Source organism: Aspergillus pseudoviridinutans (genome assembly GCF_018340605.1).
Source record: "Aspergillus pseudoviridinutans IFM 55266 DNA, scaffold_10, whole genome shotgun sequence".
In the NCBI taxonomy this organism is placed as follows: domain Eukaryota; kingdom Fungi; phylum Ascomycota; class Eurotiomycetes; order Eurotiales; family Aspergillaceae; genus Aspergillus; species Aspergillus pseudoviridinutans.
In genome coordinates, this window is record NW_025091290.1 from 540,382 (window position 1) to 557,478 (window position 17,097).

At 50.3% G+C, this 17,097-nt stretch overlaps 7 protein-coding genes across 7 annotated transcripts; 2 read left to right on the forward strand and 5 right to left on the reverse strand.

Annotated features, from left to right (window-relative positions):
- Window positions 1–337: 337 nt before the first annotated feature.
- Window positions 338–3,722, reverse strand: Asppvi_001959 (uncharacterized protein; the record flags this gene model as incomplete). The annotated part of the gene is made up of 5 exons (XM_043307492.1): window positions 338–559; window positions 621–1,442; window positions 1,501–2,385; window positions 2,441–3,016; window positions 3,099–3,722. The coding sequence occupies 5 exons, from the start codon at window positions 3,720–3,722 to the stop codon at window positions 338–340; spliced, it is 3,129 nt and encodes a 1,042-aa protein (XP_043163427.1).
- Window positions 3,723–3,816: 94 nt separating this feature from the next.
- On the reverse strand, window positions 3,817–3,996 carry Asppvi_001960 (uncharacterized protein; the record flags this gene model as incomplete). The annotated part of the gene is made up of 1 exon (XM_043307493.1): window positions 3,817–3,996. One exon carries the CDS (start codon window positions 3,994–3,996, stop codon window positions 3,817–3,819), a length of 180 nt encoding a protein of 59 aa, XP_043163428.1.
- Window positions 3,997–4,344: 348 nt separating this feature from the next.
- Asppvi_001961 (putative amino acid transporter) lies at window positions 4,345–6,920 on the forward strand (the record flags this gene model as incomplete). The annotated part of the gene is made up of 11 exons (XM_043307494.1): window positions 4,345–4,493; window positions 4,551–4,578; window positions 4,733–5,010; window positions 5,060–5,237; window positions 5,288–5,381; window positions 5,440–5,481; window positions 5,535–5,643; window positions 5,713–6,214; window positions 6,272–6,360; window positions 6,419–6,632; window positions 6,708–6,920. The coding sequence occupies 11 exons, from the start codon at window positions 4,345–4,347 to the stop codon at window positions 6,918–6,920; spliced, it is 1,896 nt and encodes a 631-aa protein (XP_043163429.1).
- Window positions 6,921–7,210: 290 nt separating this feature from the next.
- Asppvi_001962 (uncharacterized protein) lies at window positions 7,211–8,523 on the reverse strand (the record flags this gene model as incomplete). Its single annotated transcript, XM_043307495.1, has 2 exons — window positions 7,211–8,281; window positions 8,353–8,523. The coding sequence occupies 2 exons, from the start codon at window positions 8,521–8,523 to the stop codon at window positions 7,211–7,213; spliced, it is 1,242 nt and encodes a 413-aa protein (XP_043163430.1).
- Window positions 8,524–9,310: 787 nt separating this feature from the next.
- Asppvi_001963 (uncharacterized protein) lies at window positions 9,311–9,665 on the reverse strand (the record flags this gene model as incomplete). The annotated part of the gene is made up of 3 exons (XM_043307496.1): window positions 9,311–9,463; window positions 9,527–9,601; window positions 9,657–9,665. 3 exons carry the CDS (start codon window positions 9,663–9,665, stop codon window positions 9,311–9,313), a joined length of 237 nt encoding a protein of 78 aa, XP_043163431.1.
- Window positions 9,666–10,691: 1,026 nt separating this feature from the next.
- On the reverse strand, window positions 10,692–12,085 carry Asppvi_001964 (uncharacterized protein; the record flags this gene model as incomplete). The annotated part of the gene is made up of 2 exons (XM_043307497.1): window positions 10,692–11,783; window positions 11,837–12,085. 2 exons carry the CDS (start codon window positions 12,083–12,085, stop codon window positions 10,692–10,694), a joined length of 1,341 nt encoding a protein of 446 aa, XP_043163432.1.
- A 2,259-nt stretch (window positions 12,086–14,344) lies between these two features.
- Window positions 14,345–17,077, forward strand: Asppvi_001965 (uncharacterized protein; the record flags this gene model as incomplete). The annotated part of the gene is made up of 5 exons (XM_043307498.1): window positions 14,345–14,565; window positions 14,610–14,852; window positions 14,964–15,487; window positions 15,553–15,587; window positions 15,674–17,077. 5 exons carry the CDS (start codon window positions 14,345–14,347, stop codon window positions 17,075–17,077), a joined length of 2,427 nt encoding a protein of 808 aa, XP_043163433.1.
- Window positions 17,078–17,097: the final 20 nt, after the last annotated feature.

The window sequence follows — 17,097 nt, forward strand, 5'->3', positions numbered from 1 at the left end:
GTAATATTCATCATCCAACGTAGTACTCTTCTGCGAGATACGGTCAGATCATGCTTACGCGAAGAGCACTACAGTTGTTCCTGCGGTAGAGATGATAGGATGCACCGAGGATTGCCTAATTATAACTAAAGGGTATAAGTACATCAAATTGCGCCACGTCCAGCAGGATTTGATGGATTTTCGCTCGGCGAGCAATGGGAGTCGATTCCACGACTCAATATCAAGAGAACTTAAGTACTCCCTGTATCAGTGTCCTCCATGACCTGTGTCGTCTTCCCGTCCCTGGAGAGCCTTATCTCCGTAGTCGGTAGCTACGATAGCGATCTTAGATGGCACTCTATTTCTTCCCATGCAAAGATCCAAAAAGGCCCAATCTCGAAGGTCGTTGGACCGGCGGAGGGCTAATCTCCGAAGCCTCGAGCTCTACAGGAGGTTTTACTAGAACCTGGCGTTTCTCAGGAGCCTTGTCCACCGGGGGTTCAAATTCGGGAAGTTCTGGTTGGCTCGGATGAACAGTGATATTGACAATGTTCGACTTTTGAGGGTGTTGGATCTCCCCCTAGGCAACAAAAATGAGATTAGTACAGATCAAGCGGCGAGGCTTCTCACGGAGCACATACTGTGGTTATAATTGGGATTTTCTTCACATAGCCAATTCCTTTCGATGAATCGGACCAGGACAGCAGAATCAAGTCTTCGTCCGTCTGGTGCACATATGCCAATGCAAAGGATTCACTCTTGGTGGTAAACTCCTTGGACGTAGCAACCCTTCGGACCTCAATCGGGATAGAGCCCAAGTTGGACACCCTGTATACATGGCCTTGGTCGTTTACGAGGACGAGCTCACTCCCCGATGGTGAAAAGGCAGCTGCTTGGATACGATTGCCCAGTTTGCCCTTGTGGTTGGACGAGGCGGAGCTCTGCACTCGAATCTCCGTGCGGTGGCCCCCGTTGGGATGGACGAGAATGGGAACACCGGATTGCGTCCATGTGGTGATGCAGATGATGTCCTCTTTACCGCCCATTCCCGGTTGAAAGAGCACAGATGATACACCGTTATCTTCTGACTCATGCAGAGGGACGCGGTACCGGCAGGGTAAAACCTCCTGGAAGTCGGAGAATGGGAAATGGGACAAGTATACTTGGATCATCCCGTTCCGTTCGCTTCGGGTGCTGCACACCAGGACGAGCCCATCATGGGAGAAGGAGACGGTGGCAATTGGAGGGCAGTCCTTGCAGTCCTGGTGATAGCGAGCATGCACACGATGGAGCCGCGGTTGCTGCCATTCGGAAGGGTTGAATAGACCGACTGTCGATCTGTCGAATCCGACCGCTACGAAGCTTCCGCTGGGGGAGACGGTCATGCTCGTGCACCAGGGCGTGGGCCCAACGCGATACTCCACTCGGGGTGCGGACAGCCCGTCCACACTTTGAATCCACAGCTGCCGCATACAGATGAATCAAATTGCGATCGTCGCAACGGGGTGCAKGGAAACTCACCGTCTGCTTCCGGTCTCTGTCTCCTGTCATATAGGCCACATGTGTTCCTGTCACAGCTGCGAGAATGCAGAATCCATCCGTAGAGATGGTATCCTTGAAGGTAGGGGGACAAGTACTGACATCCCAGATCTGGATCGAGGACTGCGACCAGAACAGCGAGTGCGTCGAGTCTTGTGATAGACTTACTTTAATAAGCTGGGCAAATTTTCCACCTGCTGAATGTTTTCCTCGGCGACAGAGGCTTTTCAAGTCAATTTCTTCCAGCTTCTGAGTCTCTAGAGTTGCTGAAGACAGGGAGCTGGAGTCTGCATGGTCCCTTGTTTCCTTTTTCGCAGTGGTGAATCTCGACTTCCACTTGGACCGTGACTTATCTGGCGCAGCGGGCGGCGAGAGGGCTCGAATACCCCCACTCGATGAAGAGCTGGTGTGAGTGAATGTGGTTGTTTTGCTGAGGGGTTCAAATCCTCCCACGGAGTCTGCAGAGAATGGAGGGTCCCCCGCCGCCGGCCTGGCAGTTCTCGGGGGAGGAGTTTCACTCATCCTGCGGTTACCCAGTGGGGGTGGACTATCGACCCAAGGTTCCGCACGCGGCGCGTTTGCTCGTCCCTGAGGAAACCCAGACAAGCCAAAGGGAGGCGGGGATGACGGTCCTGATGCCGTTCCGGAGTCGCGGCGCGGCTGGTCAAGCCGCGATGGCGCCAACAGGAACTGCGTGGGGAGATGCCTTTCCGCATTGATGGCCTCTACGTTTGGGCTGAGCGGCTTGAGATGCTCCCAAGTATACCTCGCTAGCGATACTTCACGTACCATGGTGACTGCCGAGCCACAAAACGCACACTTGGACTCCGGGCGCAGGGCAACTCCTGACGCGCCGCCGGCATCATCCTATTTAGAATCGGTTCAGCCTAGGTCAAGCCTTACAAGAACAAAGGCTACATACAGGAAGGGTCAGGTTTGCCATGTCTCGGACCTGTGAAGAGCCTAGTAAATGGCACTCTTGGCAATTAATGACGTACAACGCCGGGCTGGCCGACCTCAGCTGGTCGCTAGGGTCGTCCAGGAGCTCAATATACTTGGTTATCTGGGACACACTGTGCATCATGGCCCCATCACTGACGCGGTGAATCATCAGTCGATGACCCAGTCGCTCTCGCAACGCCTCCAGCGCATCAACCACGTTTCCACCGTGTCGGTGCTGCACGAGGCTAGGGGTATCAGGGAGGACGATTCGAAAATCCTCACTAATCATCGGGATGAGATGGCCCGCAGAGACGTAGGGAGGTAAGCGGATGCGGTTGAGAGCATGCAGCACGGCATCGCGACTGCTCTTTGATGCTCGTTCCAGTTCCGAATCACAAAATTTCCTGGTATTGACTGCAAACTGGATATTCGCGCCGACAACGAATTGCGACACGTCGTATAGACCCAATAGTTGTGACAACCAGCTCTGCGACGAACCGTGCTGAGGGACGATGGTCGCAATGGAGGACGACGAGAGGCAATTGGGTAGAGGGTACTAGTTGTTCACCAGCAATTATATCAGCATGTCTGTTACAAAGCCGATGTGCCTTTAGCGCCCAAGGCAGATCATGACTTACTAGATCTCCCGTCAAGGATGGCAATTCCTGCTTCAACCGCGGGGGAAGCGACAGAGCATCCGGTTCGGCGCGAAGAGCGTCTGCGATTCCTCGACAGACGGCTAGAAAAGGTGAATTCGTCTCCGGATAATTGTCGCACACTCTTTCAAGAGCCCGGTGGACTCGCGCAAATCGGTCTCGACGATCTCTGAGCCGAGAGTTGGGCGGGGGCTTCGGGTGCAGCAAAAGAATCTGGACGGTCGATAGCACCAGCCGCGAGACATATTCGTCGCGCAATGGGGCGTCCCAGAGGACTTCGCGCGCATCCAAGACGATCTGGAGGATGAATTCTACCGTCCTCACCGTCACCTCCCAGCTCACCAGAAAGCCGAGTGACCAATCCACGGGGGTGCTGCCGACCGGAGGAAGCGTGAGGCGCTGGATGAAGAATATCACTCTGAGATGAACTAATAAGGTTAAAATCGAGTCCGCATACGCCTCTTTGTCTGCGTCAGCGTAGATCTTCTCCAGGCTGAAGCGGCCTAGCAGCTCGAGGATGATATCGTCGATGTCGCTGCGGAGAGCCAACAGACTCCAGATTCCGGTTAGACTCGAAAATACCGGCGATGGCGAAGCCGTCGCCATTTCCTTTTGAAGAGCAATAAACACGAGGGAGTACTTTTGCGGCCTTGGAGAAGATCACAATTAAGCCTCAGTGTGGATTCTTGTGGGGAACTATTCAACTTATGGCACGGATCGCTTGGGCCAGGCCAGACACTCCATTTTCCTTCATCCTCGATGGTCGACGCCTCGTGAACCCCGCAGGAGGCTTAAACGCAGTCTGGGCAGTGAACTGGAACGTGATACCGACATGGTTGGTGGGACAGGCAGGAGCCCGTCCAGGATCCTTATCATCCATACAGACGCGGTGGTTGGCCATCCCCGGCCTCGCTAACATGCCAATCCTGCGTTAGAAGATCCCGCGTCTAACATGATTGGACATCTCATGCAGTGTTAATCTAGCTTCCCCACGATTATTGGTGTTTATCACTAGCTGAGTTGTCGAGCTCGTATTCCTGCTGATTGGGGTGGTATCGCAGTCTATCTTTATCCTGAGAAGGCTGAGCAGATCGGATGCGCATTGAGACAGCCCAAGCAGCGCTCAAGTATTTCCTTCCTGCCTCGTCCCGCCCTTTTCTTCTGCTGCAGATACGGGCACAGAAGCATACATCAGTTCTCCAACCCGATCGCTCTTTTGTTCTCGAAAATGGCGGCCGATTGGCAGCACACCGAGCACGACATGAAGGACGAGGGCTCTACCATACAGAGTCCTGGGTTTGATCTTGATTACACTGACACCGCGGGTGACGGATCACAAGAGGAAGATGTTCGCGACCAGAAAGGTCACAATCTTTGGTAAGACTCCATTCCACAGCCAGCCTGAGAAAGACCTCGACTTATGGTGGTGTGTAGGCGGGTGTTGAATGAGAGGCAGATCAATGTACGTCAACTGCGACATCAAATGCACAGTCGCTGAACACAGGCTAACCTTGCATGTTTCTGTGGGATAGATGATTGCATTCACTGGGTATGTTGCCTGTACTCGACAATTTGCTAGGATGTCCATTGTTGACAAATTTCTCTTACTCCTGTAGAACCATCGGCAATGGTATTTCTCGCGCGCTCCCTACACCTTGAGTCAGCCGGATAACCATATCCCTCTAGGACTCTTCCTGACCAGCGGAAAATGTCTTGCTGCTGCTGGCCCCGGAGGCGCAGTAGTTGCCTACGTAATTATGGGCACTGTGATTTCGTCGGTGATCTCCTCCCTAGGCGAGATGACGGCTCTGATGCCGGTGAATGCCCCGATGATGGAGTTTCCGCGGCGGTTTCTGGATCGGGGTGTCGGTCTTGCTGTCGGCTGGATATACTGGTAACGTCCCTCATAGATTGTGCACGGGCTCCTTTCTAACTGTCCCAAGGTTCTCCTATGTCGTGATGGGAGCAGATCAAATCGTCACCGTAGCAGCCTCAATTCGGTTTCAGTACGACGATGGACGCACATTCATCAGCTGGGCCACCGGTATGGACACCAGTCCGGCACTCTGGATTTCCGTCTTTCTGGTGGTCGTTGTCATTACAAATATGATTCCTGTTAGGGTGGGTTGTAATGCTATACGCTGTGGTTCTGTCCTAACGCCGTTGGTTAGTACTTTGGCGAGCTCGAATACATTGTCGGATGCATCAAGATTACGTTCATCACGATGATGACCCTCATGATGCTCATTTTGAACGTCATGAACCGTGAGTGCTGCCTATGAGCTATGATTGCTGCCTCGTTGCTAACAGACGCATAATACAGCCCGATCGAACGCATACTACAGTCAACCACTTGGGACAAAGTGTAAGAACACCCCTCAAGCGGAGGGAAAAAGAGGCTAATAGGCTTGATTCTAGACTGGAATACCCCGTACTCCTTCTTCAACTCGGACTACCATGTGAAGGATGAGTATGGAAACCTCGACAAAACCATCAGTGGCGGGACCGGACGATTTGTTGGCGTCTGGTAAGCACTATAGTCGATAATCAGTATCTACACCCGGAAGAACGATCGACTCACTATGTCTTCACATAGGACGGCGTGCGTAAAGGCCTTCTTCTCATATACAGGCATGGACATGGTCACCGTCACTGCGGCCGAGAGCAAAGCCCTTGCCGACTCGGAGGCCATGAAGATGGCGTCGCGGAAGATCTCGCTGCGCGTAATTACCCTGTACGCGCTGTCAATCCTGACAGCGTCGTTCCTTGTGCCCACCGACCACCCATTCATCAACGGCGCTGGGCAGTCTACTGGCTCCCACTCGATCTTCATTATTGCGGTCGTTGAGGCCGGACTGCCCGCTCTCGGCCAGTTTTTCAACGCAATGTTCCTCTTCTCTGCAGCCACCTGTGCATCGGACAACCTGTATGTGGCCTCCAGAGTGCTCCACACGCTCGCACTTCGAGACCAAACAGGACCGGAGTTCATCACGCGGAGGCTCCGGCAATGCCGTGCAGGGGTCCCGATGCGAGCCGTCCTTGTGTCGGCTGCGGTAATGCTGGTGGCATACCTGGGGCCTACTGGAGCGCCTGGTGCGGTGAGTGGCTCACGTCAATTAGAGCAGATTTGGATTGCAGCTAACATACTGAATCAGAGATTGAGCGAGCTGTCGTCCAATTGCACGGTCTCGTTTTTGATTGTTTATGCCACTATCTGTGCGACCTATCTATGCTTCTACCAGACGTATTTATCTACCCAGTTCTCAGCGAACATGGCCGCAGCACTAACGTCTTTATTCCAGACTGAACGAAGCCCAGAAGTACGGCAACAATCCCCAGACCCAGGCCGGGATTTATGATCGAAACCACCCTCGATACCCGTACAAATCCCATGCGCAGTGGCTCAAGGCGGGCTTCGGCATGGTGGCATGTATCATTTTGCTAATATTCAATGGGATCAATGCATTCCTGACAGACCCATTTGATATCCGGACCTTCATTGCCTCCTACATCAGTGTACGTCTTTGCTTAGACTCTGGCAAATATTTCGCGGCTATCAACAGTGCACACTGCTAATTGAATTTTTGACAGATCCCGGTTTTTATCCTGCTTATTGTCTTTTACAAGATCCGGAGACATGGATTCAATTTCTCCCAATGGGGACCAGAGAGATCCAAGGATCTTCGGAATTGTGTCCAAGTCTCGAGTGACAGGAGAAAGGGCAGGCTGGAGTTCCCTCAGCCTGGCTTAACCGTGGAGAACGGCAAGAGATTCCTGGAGTGGATATGGGTATGGACCAAGTAGATCAGTTCATGCTGGACGCTCTTCGCTGGATGTGTGCAAATTTTTTTTTTTTTTGATTAACTTGAAATTGCGCATCCAAGATTCCTATCTTTTGGTCTTTCATTTTCGTAGCCCCCGGTGGTGGTTGAGAAGGATACCTGTGATAGTTGCAGGTGTATCCCTTTTGCACGCAGATCCATCCACTGCGTTATTGACACTGAATGAGTAGTAAATAATATATGCAGCTGTCCTGTAATCCAGCGCCATCCTCTATAAGTACGGTGACGAAAAAAAATTGTACACGAATACATCTATGGGTAAGAGCCCATAATCCACATGAAATGAAACTCTAGAAATGCCCATAGTCCTAGTGCTGTCATGCCATATCGTTTGAACCCTTCGGACTTGGCCGAATTAGAAGCCATAGCGACAGCAGTGGTCGTTGTTTCATTTCCTGTACGGCTTCCAAACGCGCTTTCTCCCCCTTCTGCAGCTGTGGGCGTAGCCGTTTGACTGGTGTTGTGAGTGCTGGCAGACGACCCACTGATGGATGTGGCAACTTTCTTAGCTGTTGGTGATCCCGTTGGGTAACGATACCAATTCGAAGGAGGATCATTCAGACATTCTCCGTAGAGTGCCGTCGTATAACCTTGCTTATTCAGATAATCAATCATGAAAGGCACGAAATCGTGGACGGTATGGCTGTGAATGTCATGCGCTAAGGAGACGAAGCTATTCGTCTTTGGGTTTCCGGACTGTAGTGCGGATTTGAAGATATTCTGGCTGTTGGGGTAGTTCTCCTGCCAGTCCAGCGTGTCGATATTATAATTGGTTACGTGATACCCAAGGTCACGTAGGTCTGTCAGGCAATCTGAGTTACAAGACATGTATGGCGGTCGCAGGTACGTCGGGAAGAACCCCAGGATATCACTGAGGGCTATCTCATTCTTGATGATTTGATCGTATCGTTGATGTTGGGTAAGAGTCGATAGGTCTTGATGGCTCCATGTATGGCTGCCAATCTGATGACCCTCGTCGTGCATTCGTCGGATGAGCGAGGGATAACCGGTCTTGGGATCATTGATGTGGCCCTTGCCGCCGTTGTTGCCGACAAGGAAGAAGGTCGCCTTGACGCCTCGAGCCTTTAGTAAGTCTAGTAAATCCGAAGTGTAGATGTACGGCCCGTCGTCAAATGTGAGAGCAACCTTGCCGGGTACATTGCAGGCTCGAATGCTCACTCCGTATGGAACGTCGCCGATCTTTGGCCGCGGGACCGAGGAGGTATTCAAGCCTGAGGGCGTCTGGTTGGTATCACAAGCCGGTCCGTACTGAAAGAGACAGGATGGCGCATCGCAGTAGTAGGCTCCTGTACCACAAACTCCCTTGTCATTCAATCATGGTAAGTACTATTATCCTTTTCAAAGGAAAGGTATCCAGTCCGTCGAAGACATACATTTGGCCCACAGCAAAGACCCGAGGCACAGACTGCATTGCCAGCAGAGGGACCGCAGGTCCCAGAGGTCGTTCTACTTTCTAGAGCTGAGACGCTATCTTCAAGCGCCTGGCTGCTATTCACAGCTGAGAGGACGGTTAACAAAACCACCGTCGCCAGCTGTAAGGACATTGATAAAGACACAGCCCAACGGGCTGAGATAAAATTTCAACAGGTCTACAATTATATAGACTGACTTTTGAACATTGGACATTGAACATTGAGGATGAGTAGTAACTATTTATTACTAAAGCTTAGATGGGGTCTAGATTTATGGTTGCCTACAACAGCCAACCTGATGGAAAAGGCACCAGTGTTTCCCAAGGGTCCGAATATGCTTCGCGTGGTTTCGTCGCTAACTCTGAGTGGCCGCCCGTCAAGCTTCAGCCCATATATGGTTCCGTCAGCTCCACCATTTGACAGTTGATGGAATTCTGGTGGTATTCTAATCTCTCGGATCTAGAAACTTGGGCAGGGATGACATGCCAGGCAGCCCTGATTTGACGCATGGACTTGCTGTGGTTGGTCCGCCTAAATGCCGCGCATAAGATCACCCATTTCCCGCAAGTTCTCTTGCTGTTTGACCAGTACTTCGCTATTTCTTTCGAACTGGTCAGTATCAGTGTCTACTTTTCGGCTGCCAGGCTGCTTTCTGTTGTTAGTCAGGATAAGTCAGATGTTCTTCACATGTCCTCGAGGTCTCGTCAGGGCCTCGTGTTTAAGTACTTCATGGCCCCGCCCGCCCACTCACGTTACAAATCACATGTCTGATTTAATGCAAATATCGTCCATTCATGCTACATCATCGCTATCACTTCCGCTTGCAAACACAAAAGAAAAAAAGCAAATTTTCCGACTCGTGGGATGCGCATCTTCCCAAGTGTGCTAGAGTCATCAACCAAAGTGCAACGACTCCTGCTCATTTCTTAGGGGCTTCTACAAAGCCAGGGAAACAGTCCTGGAGCGTCTTGTTGTGCTTATTCGAGGCATGCTCAGTCAGTGCCGGAGCGCGAGTGGTCTTGAGGAAAGTCTGCCTGCAAGTGGCGCAGATGATATCCTTGGCAGCTTCGTTCTGTTTTCGTGAGCGTTGTGATATTGGAATGAAAACCATTAGAGATATTCAGTAGATACATACCACTTTCAGCTGCGACGTTGCGGTACCTTTGGCGTCTTTGGCTTTGCGCTCACGCTTAGATGCGGCTTTGGCTCCCTGTTAACCTGTGGTAAGCCAGAGAAAAGAATAAATATATAGGGAGAGCCCTTACGTTACCCATGGCGGCTGGTAAGAAATGTGACTGTAGAGCGTGGTCCTCTATTTTTTTTTTTTTTTTGTTTTTAGAAGGAGATTTAAGAAGGTCGAAGTTTTTTTCTTTCTTTTGCCCCTCCTTTTTTGATCTTTTTTTGTCTTTCCGAGTCTAGACCAGGAACTGTCACAGAAAGACAGGCGCTGATTGGCTGGGAGACTATGCACTCCGCGGAGAAGCGGAGATGCCTCAAAATTACCCTTTTCGGCGAATCCCGAGTCTCACTGTCAAATCCACAGCCACACTCGTTATATTAACTTGTACAAGCCATAGAAACCAGCAGATCATTTATCATCAGCGCCACAACTGCGGCACAACAATCTGCTTCAATTTGCATAATACATTATTTGTCGTCAACAACCTCAACTGCGTACATTATCCTTGCAATGTATATTCATCACCCGACGGTCATAGTTCGTCTCAAACAGTCATGAATAGTTCTAACGGTAGTCCTGCTGCCACCCTCACTCCGCTAACCCTCGGGTCCGTCGCTGCAGGTACGAAAGTCCGATTGGCCACCGGGCGATGGCCCTGATCGGCGGAAACGGCAATTGAGCTGACCGAGCTCTCGGATGAGACAGCTTTCTCTTCGATTAGGGTTGATACTCTTCTGCCATTGTGTTGGCGGAGAATTCAAAGCTGAATTCCATTTGGGTTTCGGGGCTCTCTGTTCCTCGATTGTCCCACCACGGACGATCTCGAGGACTGGTTGATTGACTATTGCTGACTGACACGTTGTTCCCTCTTCCTATGGCGTGCTGCTCGTCCTTGTGTACGTACAGCGGTTCTACAGAGCGAGCAATAGTGTTCTAGTAATGACCGGCGTTTGAGGCTTGAGTATGGAACAACTAGATGGGAGAAGCAGCAGTCCTCGGCAAGGTCCATTGAACATTCGCGTAATTTTGTATCACGTATCAAATCAATCAGTGCGAGTAGAGAATATCGGTTTTCAATCTCCGGCACCCCAGAATTCAACCCACATCCGACTTGAAATTCTTAGTCCTCGCTGCTCCAATTTTGGTAGCGTCTCAAGAACGGGATCTTGACGACTCTCTGCCCCGTCTTCTCAAAGAGCAGGCGTAAGGAGTTTCTATCTTCCTCATCGCACTGGGGTGCGTCCCTTTCCCACTCGTGAGGACCATAGCCTGGTTCAAGATACGGACTGGGTCCGTATCCATCATAGCAGACCATGTACCTATTTTCCTGCAAGCAGATCTTGACTTCTTCCTCCTTTTCGAACGGGACGCCATGACCCCAGTCGCTGCTTCCGATAAGGAACCGCCTCAAATGAGGTAGCTTTGTTCGGAAGGAGTCAAAGTAATCATGCCACCGCTTATCGTAGGAGAGGTAGTAGTTTTGCCGCACCCCTTCAAGCTCTCGACGGGTTTCCATTGCGCTCTTCTTGAAGGGACCCCTGTCGGCCACATGCTCTTCGGCGAGGCACACATCGTATAAAATCGCGCAATCGTCGAAGGATAGTTCGTTCAGAGTGGCTGCATGCGAAAGGATCCATTCCAGCTGAGAGTCCCGCACAAAGCAATAATTACCAAAGGCGAGGGATTTGAGGTGCGGAAAATGCACCTCGCTTAGTTCCAGCTTCGGATAGAAGCCGAAGTAGTTGTCGCAGGAGAGCGTCAGATGCTCCAAAGATGACGCGGATGGCTTCAACCACACGGATGGAAGCTGCGCAAAGAAGTCATGTGGCTCGGGGAAGTCAAGGTCATCCTCCGGGGCGGCTTCGTTGTGCTCCGTCACGATGCTTAATCGGAGAGTGCGTAAATTCTGCAGCACTTTCTCGATATTGGCGGATATTTGATCATCACCGACATTGACATCTTGCATGTTACGAATGCCGAGTTCACGCAGAGGTACTTCGAACGAGGCCAGCCATTTAAAGAAGACACGAAGAGTTTTTGTGCGAAAGGCGATGGTCTCTGGATGCTCTGGCATCCAATCCTCGCGGCCGGTACTACAATGCTTGTCAAACCGCAAGACGGCGCTTTGCACATTTGGACAGTCTTTGAATTTCGCGATTCTGTCCTTGAAATCCTTTGTCAATTCGACTTCCTCCTCCTCGTCATCATCGTCCTGAGGCATGTTAGCATGCTGCACTCATCGATCTGCGAGCGATATGGACTGACATAGTCATCTTCGCACGTATTGACATAGACCTTCTTGACCATTTTCTTCAGTCTTGCATGGTTCGTAATGTGATCGACCGCCTCATAACTCTCTTCGTCCGGAAACAGACGCAGAGTGTCGAATAGCCGTGGAGTAGCAAACTGTGACAGAAGGCGACTCGTTTCCCGGATTGCCTTCAGGGACGGCCGGTCAAGGAAGGAGATGATGCGAGCGAGGAGCTCACTTGGAAGAACAGTGATAGAAGTCATGTTGGATGAGCAAGTGATTAAATGGAAGTCAGGGCGCACCGGACTTTAAATGCTCGATGAGCCCTGGATCGACAATCCTCCGTCTGTCAGTCTTCATAGGGTCAAAGCACGAAATGCTTGTTGTTTATACTGGATCGAGCATAGTTTTGCCGCAGCGACACTTGGCACCTTGTAGGCTTCCGTCCGGATGGATTTCTGGCTAGACAGAATAGCCGCACGTGGGTCAGAAGTGGCCTAGAGATCTTGTTCCTATCGCGATTGTTAACTACCAACACCCCTGATCAGTCACGTGTCCTGTCGACCGTTCTCTGCAAACACGCCAGTTTCAGCTGCAATACAGCATGAATTCGGTTTCTGGCATGATAAATGTCTTGAAGAGTATTCTGGGGAAGAAATAGTAGCATCAGTAAGGTTCTGCAATATCTTTTCTTGGACTGTTATCAGGCCGCGGATATAAATCCAAATAATGGAGGATTCTTGGTAGGGGAAGATATATATTGAACCACGGAGAGTACCAGGCACTGGCCATGTGGGAAAGATTGGAGCACGTTAGAGATCAGACTTGACATATATCACCTTAGAGGCGTCCCATCAGCGGTTACTAGCCATACTGTAGCCAGGGGTATATTTACTCTGTAGTCCACCTCTGATTGATTACCCAGGGGCCAAGACTGCTAGATGCCCACTCCATAGTCGAGGCACTGATTCGCTGACGCCGAGAAAACAGGGGAATAATAAAAAGCCACCGAATCCATGTCTAGCCTCATCACCATCTTCGCTGATGGAGTATCTAGGTAGATATTTGTCTTACCCATGGGATCCATTATCCGAAGCCCAGCAGGAAATCCTTCAGGATCCATGCCTACCTAATTCTTTGAGCTACGACAATCATGTTCTTTTACTTTTGTCGCCAGTTCCCCCAATCGCCACTAGATTAGTCAGCACTTGGGTAGGCTTAGCATAAGTCCACTTTAGCTACAGGGCCCCTGACTATGACGATGAACACCACAAGAGGATAACACACACCAAGAAAGAAAGTCATCTCTTTTGATCTAACGAATCTGACATGATCCAGGCATAGACTAAGCTAGTAGAGGCCGAGGGACCATGGAAGGCAGAACGAGGGTAGGCGGTGAAGGAAACCGAACCAGCATTTAACTAAACCCCCACTAACTAATCAGGGGCGGAGAAAGTCGGTCGCAGTGCGGCCGTTCACGGACTAAGGGACTAGGTCCGTTGGTCCATGGACTGCTTAATAAACGTTTGCCTTGGTTGTGTTGGCGTCGCCATCAGCCTCTGGATGTCCATGTCGGTCTTCAATATCGTTGATCACCTCCGTTGTTCATCCACATGTTGCCATTTCCATGCTGATGTTCTTCTGCGTGATTGTACTCATATTGCGAAGAGGATTTAGCCTGTGTTTGGGTCGATGTTCGTGTCCACGTCTGAGTCCCTGGTTACACTTGAGGCCCTGAGATCCAATCCGAGCGGGACTTGTGTCCAATCGACATCTGTTTCAATCCCGATTTGTGGGCAAGGCTCCAGCGCGACTTCAGTCATTGAGTTGCTTTTCACTCTGTGCCTGCTATCCACAATTTCGGACGTACCACGTTCCCTTACGGAAGCTGAGCTGAAATCATTGCTGATGGAGCAGGGATAGACCGAGTTTGAACCGCGCACAGGGGTCTCGGAGGGTGGGAATGGGCTCTAATGGATCCGCTCCTGTAGGCTAATGCGGTTATAATGCAGTGGCTTGGGGATAGCGGGGTTGGAGGGTTAGCCATGTCGACCAAGCAAAATAAGAATATTTGCTGACCCAAATCTCATGAAATCCTCGCCGGTCATAAAAGCGAAGGGAGCTTCCCTCAACATGCTTTGCAGGGTAGCTTTTTAGTTAAGGATAGGAGAGGCTTTCCACAGCCGCATAAAGTGGGAGCGTGATTGTTCGCATGTGGAGGGGCGGAAAGGTGGTGGTGGTACATTGAACTGGGGCGATTGTGACCTATTATGCAGGAGATGGAATCACAGCGTTAAGTATTTTGATTGGTCACTCAGAGTCGCAGTCCTTATTTATCATCCTCTGTTAGGCTGCCCGGCGCTTCGCAATCGGAATATCTCCTGCTTACGCCAGGCCTCAGCTTAGTTTGATCTCGGCTCAGTGGGAATACCACTTAAGATATCAGTTTCTAAAGACGTCTTTGTTTATTCCACATCATTCTTAGTTATCCTCTTCTTATCATACAATCATATCCGGGAAAAATGCATGCTCAACCGACAAAGACTGGTGGTGAGCCAAACCCAGTCGACACCACAGGGCTTTGCCTGTTATCGCTGGACGGGGGTGGTGTACGGGGCTTGTCGACGCTCTTCATCTTGAAGACAATCATGGACAGATTAAATCATGAACGCTGTGATGCTAAGCTTCCTTCTGTGAAGCCGTGCGAAGTCTTCAATCTTATCGGTGGAACGAGCACAGGCGGGTTCGTGCAGCAGTTCTTTTGTCCGCCATGGCTAATACTAGCAGGCTTATCGCCATTATGCTGGGCCGTCTTGAAATGGACGTGGATGAATGCATTTCGGCATACATCGAACTCATAAAGGTTATATTTGAGGACAAACTGAAATTTCCGCCTGTTACCAGTACACTAAAAATTAGGTCCCGATTCGACTCAGGGAAGCTCAAGGACGCGATCATGGCTGTTACCGCTCGTCACGGTTTTAGTGGGACAGAACCCTTCAATAATGGGCGCGAGCGTGGAACCAAAGTGTAAGTGGACAATGCGTGAATGACGGCTGGTTTAGTAGCTGATATTAGGCGAAGGTTCGTATGTGCTACAGCCAAAGAAACATCTGGGGTGACTCGACTACGAAGTTATAGTTTAGCTGAGGAACCTGACATACCGGCGACCATCTGCGAGGCTGCCCTTGCAACGTCGGCCGCGACGGGCTTTTTTACTCCCGTGCTAATCGGACCACGCTGTTTTGTAGATGGTGCGTTGGGTGCGAAAAATCCAGTGGACGAAGTGGAGGGGGAGGCTTCAAATATCTGGTGTCCAGACACAGGAGATTTGAAACCCCTCATCAAGTGCTTCATCTCGATTGGAACAGGCAATCCCGGCAAACGAGCGATTAAAGACAATCTTTTTAAGTTTTTCTCTAAAACGCTCAAGGCAATTTCCACAGAGACAGAAGAAACCGAGCGGAAATTCATTGCCAGATGGGCTGGGCATTTCAACCAACAGCATTTCTTCCGCTTCAATATGGAGCAAGGACTGCAAAATGTTGGCCTCACTGAATATAAGGAGCAAGGCCTGATCAAGGCAGCAACACACGAGTACATAGCACACCAGAATCAAAGATTCCGGGTGCGAGACTGCGTACAAAATTTGAGGCAGAAGCAATGTGTGTGCATTGGAAGCTTCGCTTAGATATTAGCGATGATTGGCTTTGAGCTAATGGTTGATAAGATGCCACCGGGCTCCGGTTCGACAACGTTGTTCGTGTAAGGAAAAGAAACTATAGCCTGTGTACGCCTGAGCTCACCCAATTCAGGAATATGAATACTTGATATTGCTAAAAACATGTAAGAAGCTTTCCTATAACAAGGACCCCGCTGATAATTGGGCAGATAGCCATGGTGTTTTTAGAAATATTCCGTTCCCGAGGAACCAAGGCTTCGCTGGCCAGGATGAACAGCTTGATAAGCTTGAAGAGCTGCTTTTCCCACCCAGCCGCCAACACAAGGTTGCGATCACCGGCCTTGGCGGTGTTGGCAAAACACAGGTTGCACTCGAAATTGCTTATCGAATCCAGGAGACGCGACCAGAATGTTCAATTTTTTGGATCCCAGCCACGAACTTGGAAGCTCTCAAACGAACATATTTAAAGATTGCCGAACAGCTAGCATTGCCAGGACTTGATGAGGAGCGAGCTGACGCCAGAAAACTCCTGAAAGACTACCTATGCGACGGTAACGCTGGCCAATGGTTACTCATATTTGATAACGCGGATGACATGAACATGTGGTTCGGCCAGACAGAAGCCAACACTGAGCCATGCGGGCTGAGCGAATATATTCCATGGAGTAAAACAGGTAGTGTGCTTTTCACTACACATTTCAGGAAAATTGCAGCAAAGCTCGCAAAGCAAAACATGATCGAAATTCCAGCAATGGACGAGGCACAAGCGACAGAGCTTCTCTCCGAACGCTTGGGCGATAAGTCTCTTCTACACCAAAAAGAGGAAGTTGTGCTGCTTCTTAAGGAGCTTGTCTACTTACCTTTGGCGATTGTGCAGGCTGCTTCTTATATGAATGAGAACTGTGTGAGTTCCATTTCGGACTATCGATCGCTGTTGTCAGGACAGGAGGACGGGGTAATTGATCTTTTGAGCGAAGGTTTTGAGGACGATTGGCGAACTCATCAAAATACAAACCCAGTGGCCACAACATGGCTTATTTCCTTCGAGCAAATCCAACGCACTCAACCCTTTGCTGCTGATATACTGTGCTTCATGGCTTCTATAGAGCCAGCAGATATCCCGCAGTCTATTCTACCGCCAGCACCAACACGTAAAGCATGGACAGAAGCGATCGGGACGTTGAAAGGGTATGCCTTTGTGAGCGGACGGTCTGCTGCACAGTCTTTCGACCTCCACCGACTTGTTCACCTTGCGACGCGTAACTGGTTGAGAAAGAATGCAACTCTGTCGAAATGGACAATCACGGCACTGACTAGACTGGAAGCGATTTTTCCCAGTGATGAGCATACGAACAGAGACATATGGAAGGGATATCTACCGCATGTAATAAGCCTTCTGGAAAGGGAAGAAGTCAAAAACGCGGAAATCGAAATTGAAAGTACGAGGTATCACCTGATCTTCAAACTTTCAATGTGCCTTTCAGCGGATGGCCGGGTGACGGAGGCCGTCAATTACCTTGAAGAACATTATAATTGGCATAAGAGGCAATTTGATGATTCGCACCCCTCTTGATTGGCGGCTCAGCATGAGCT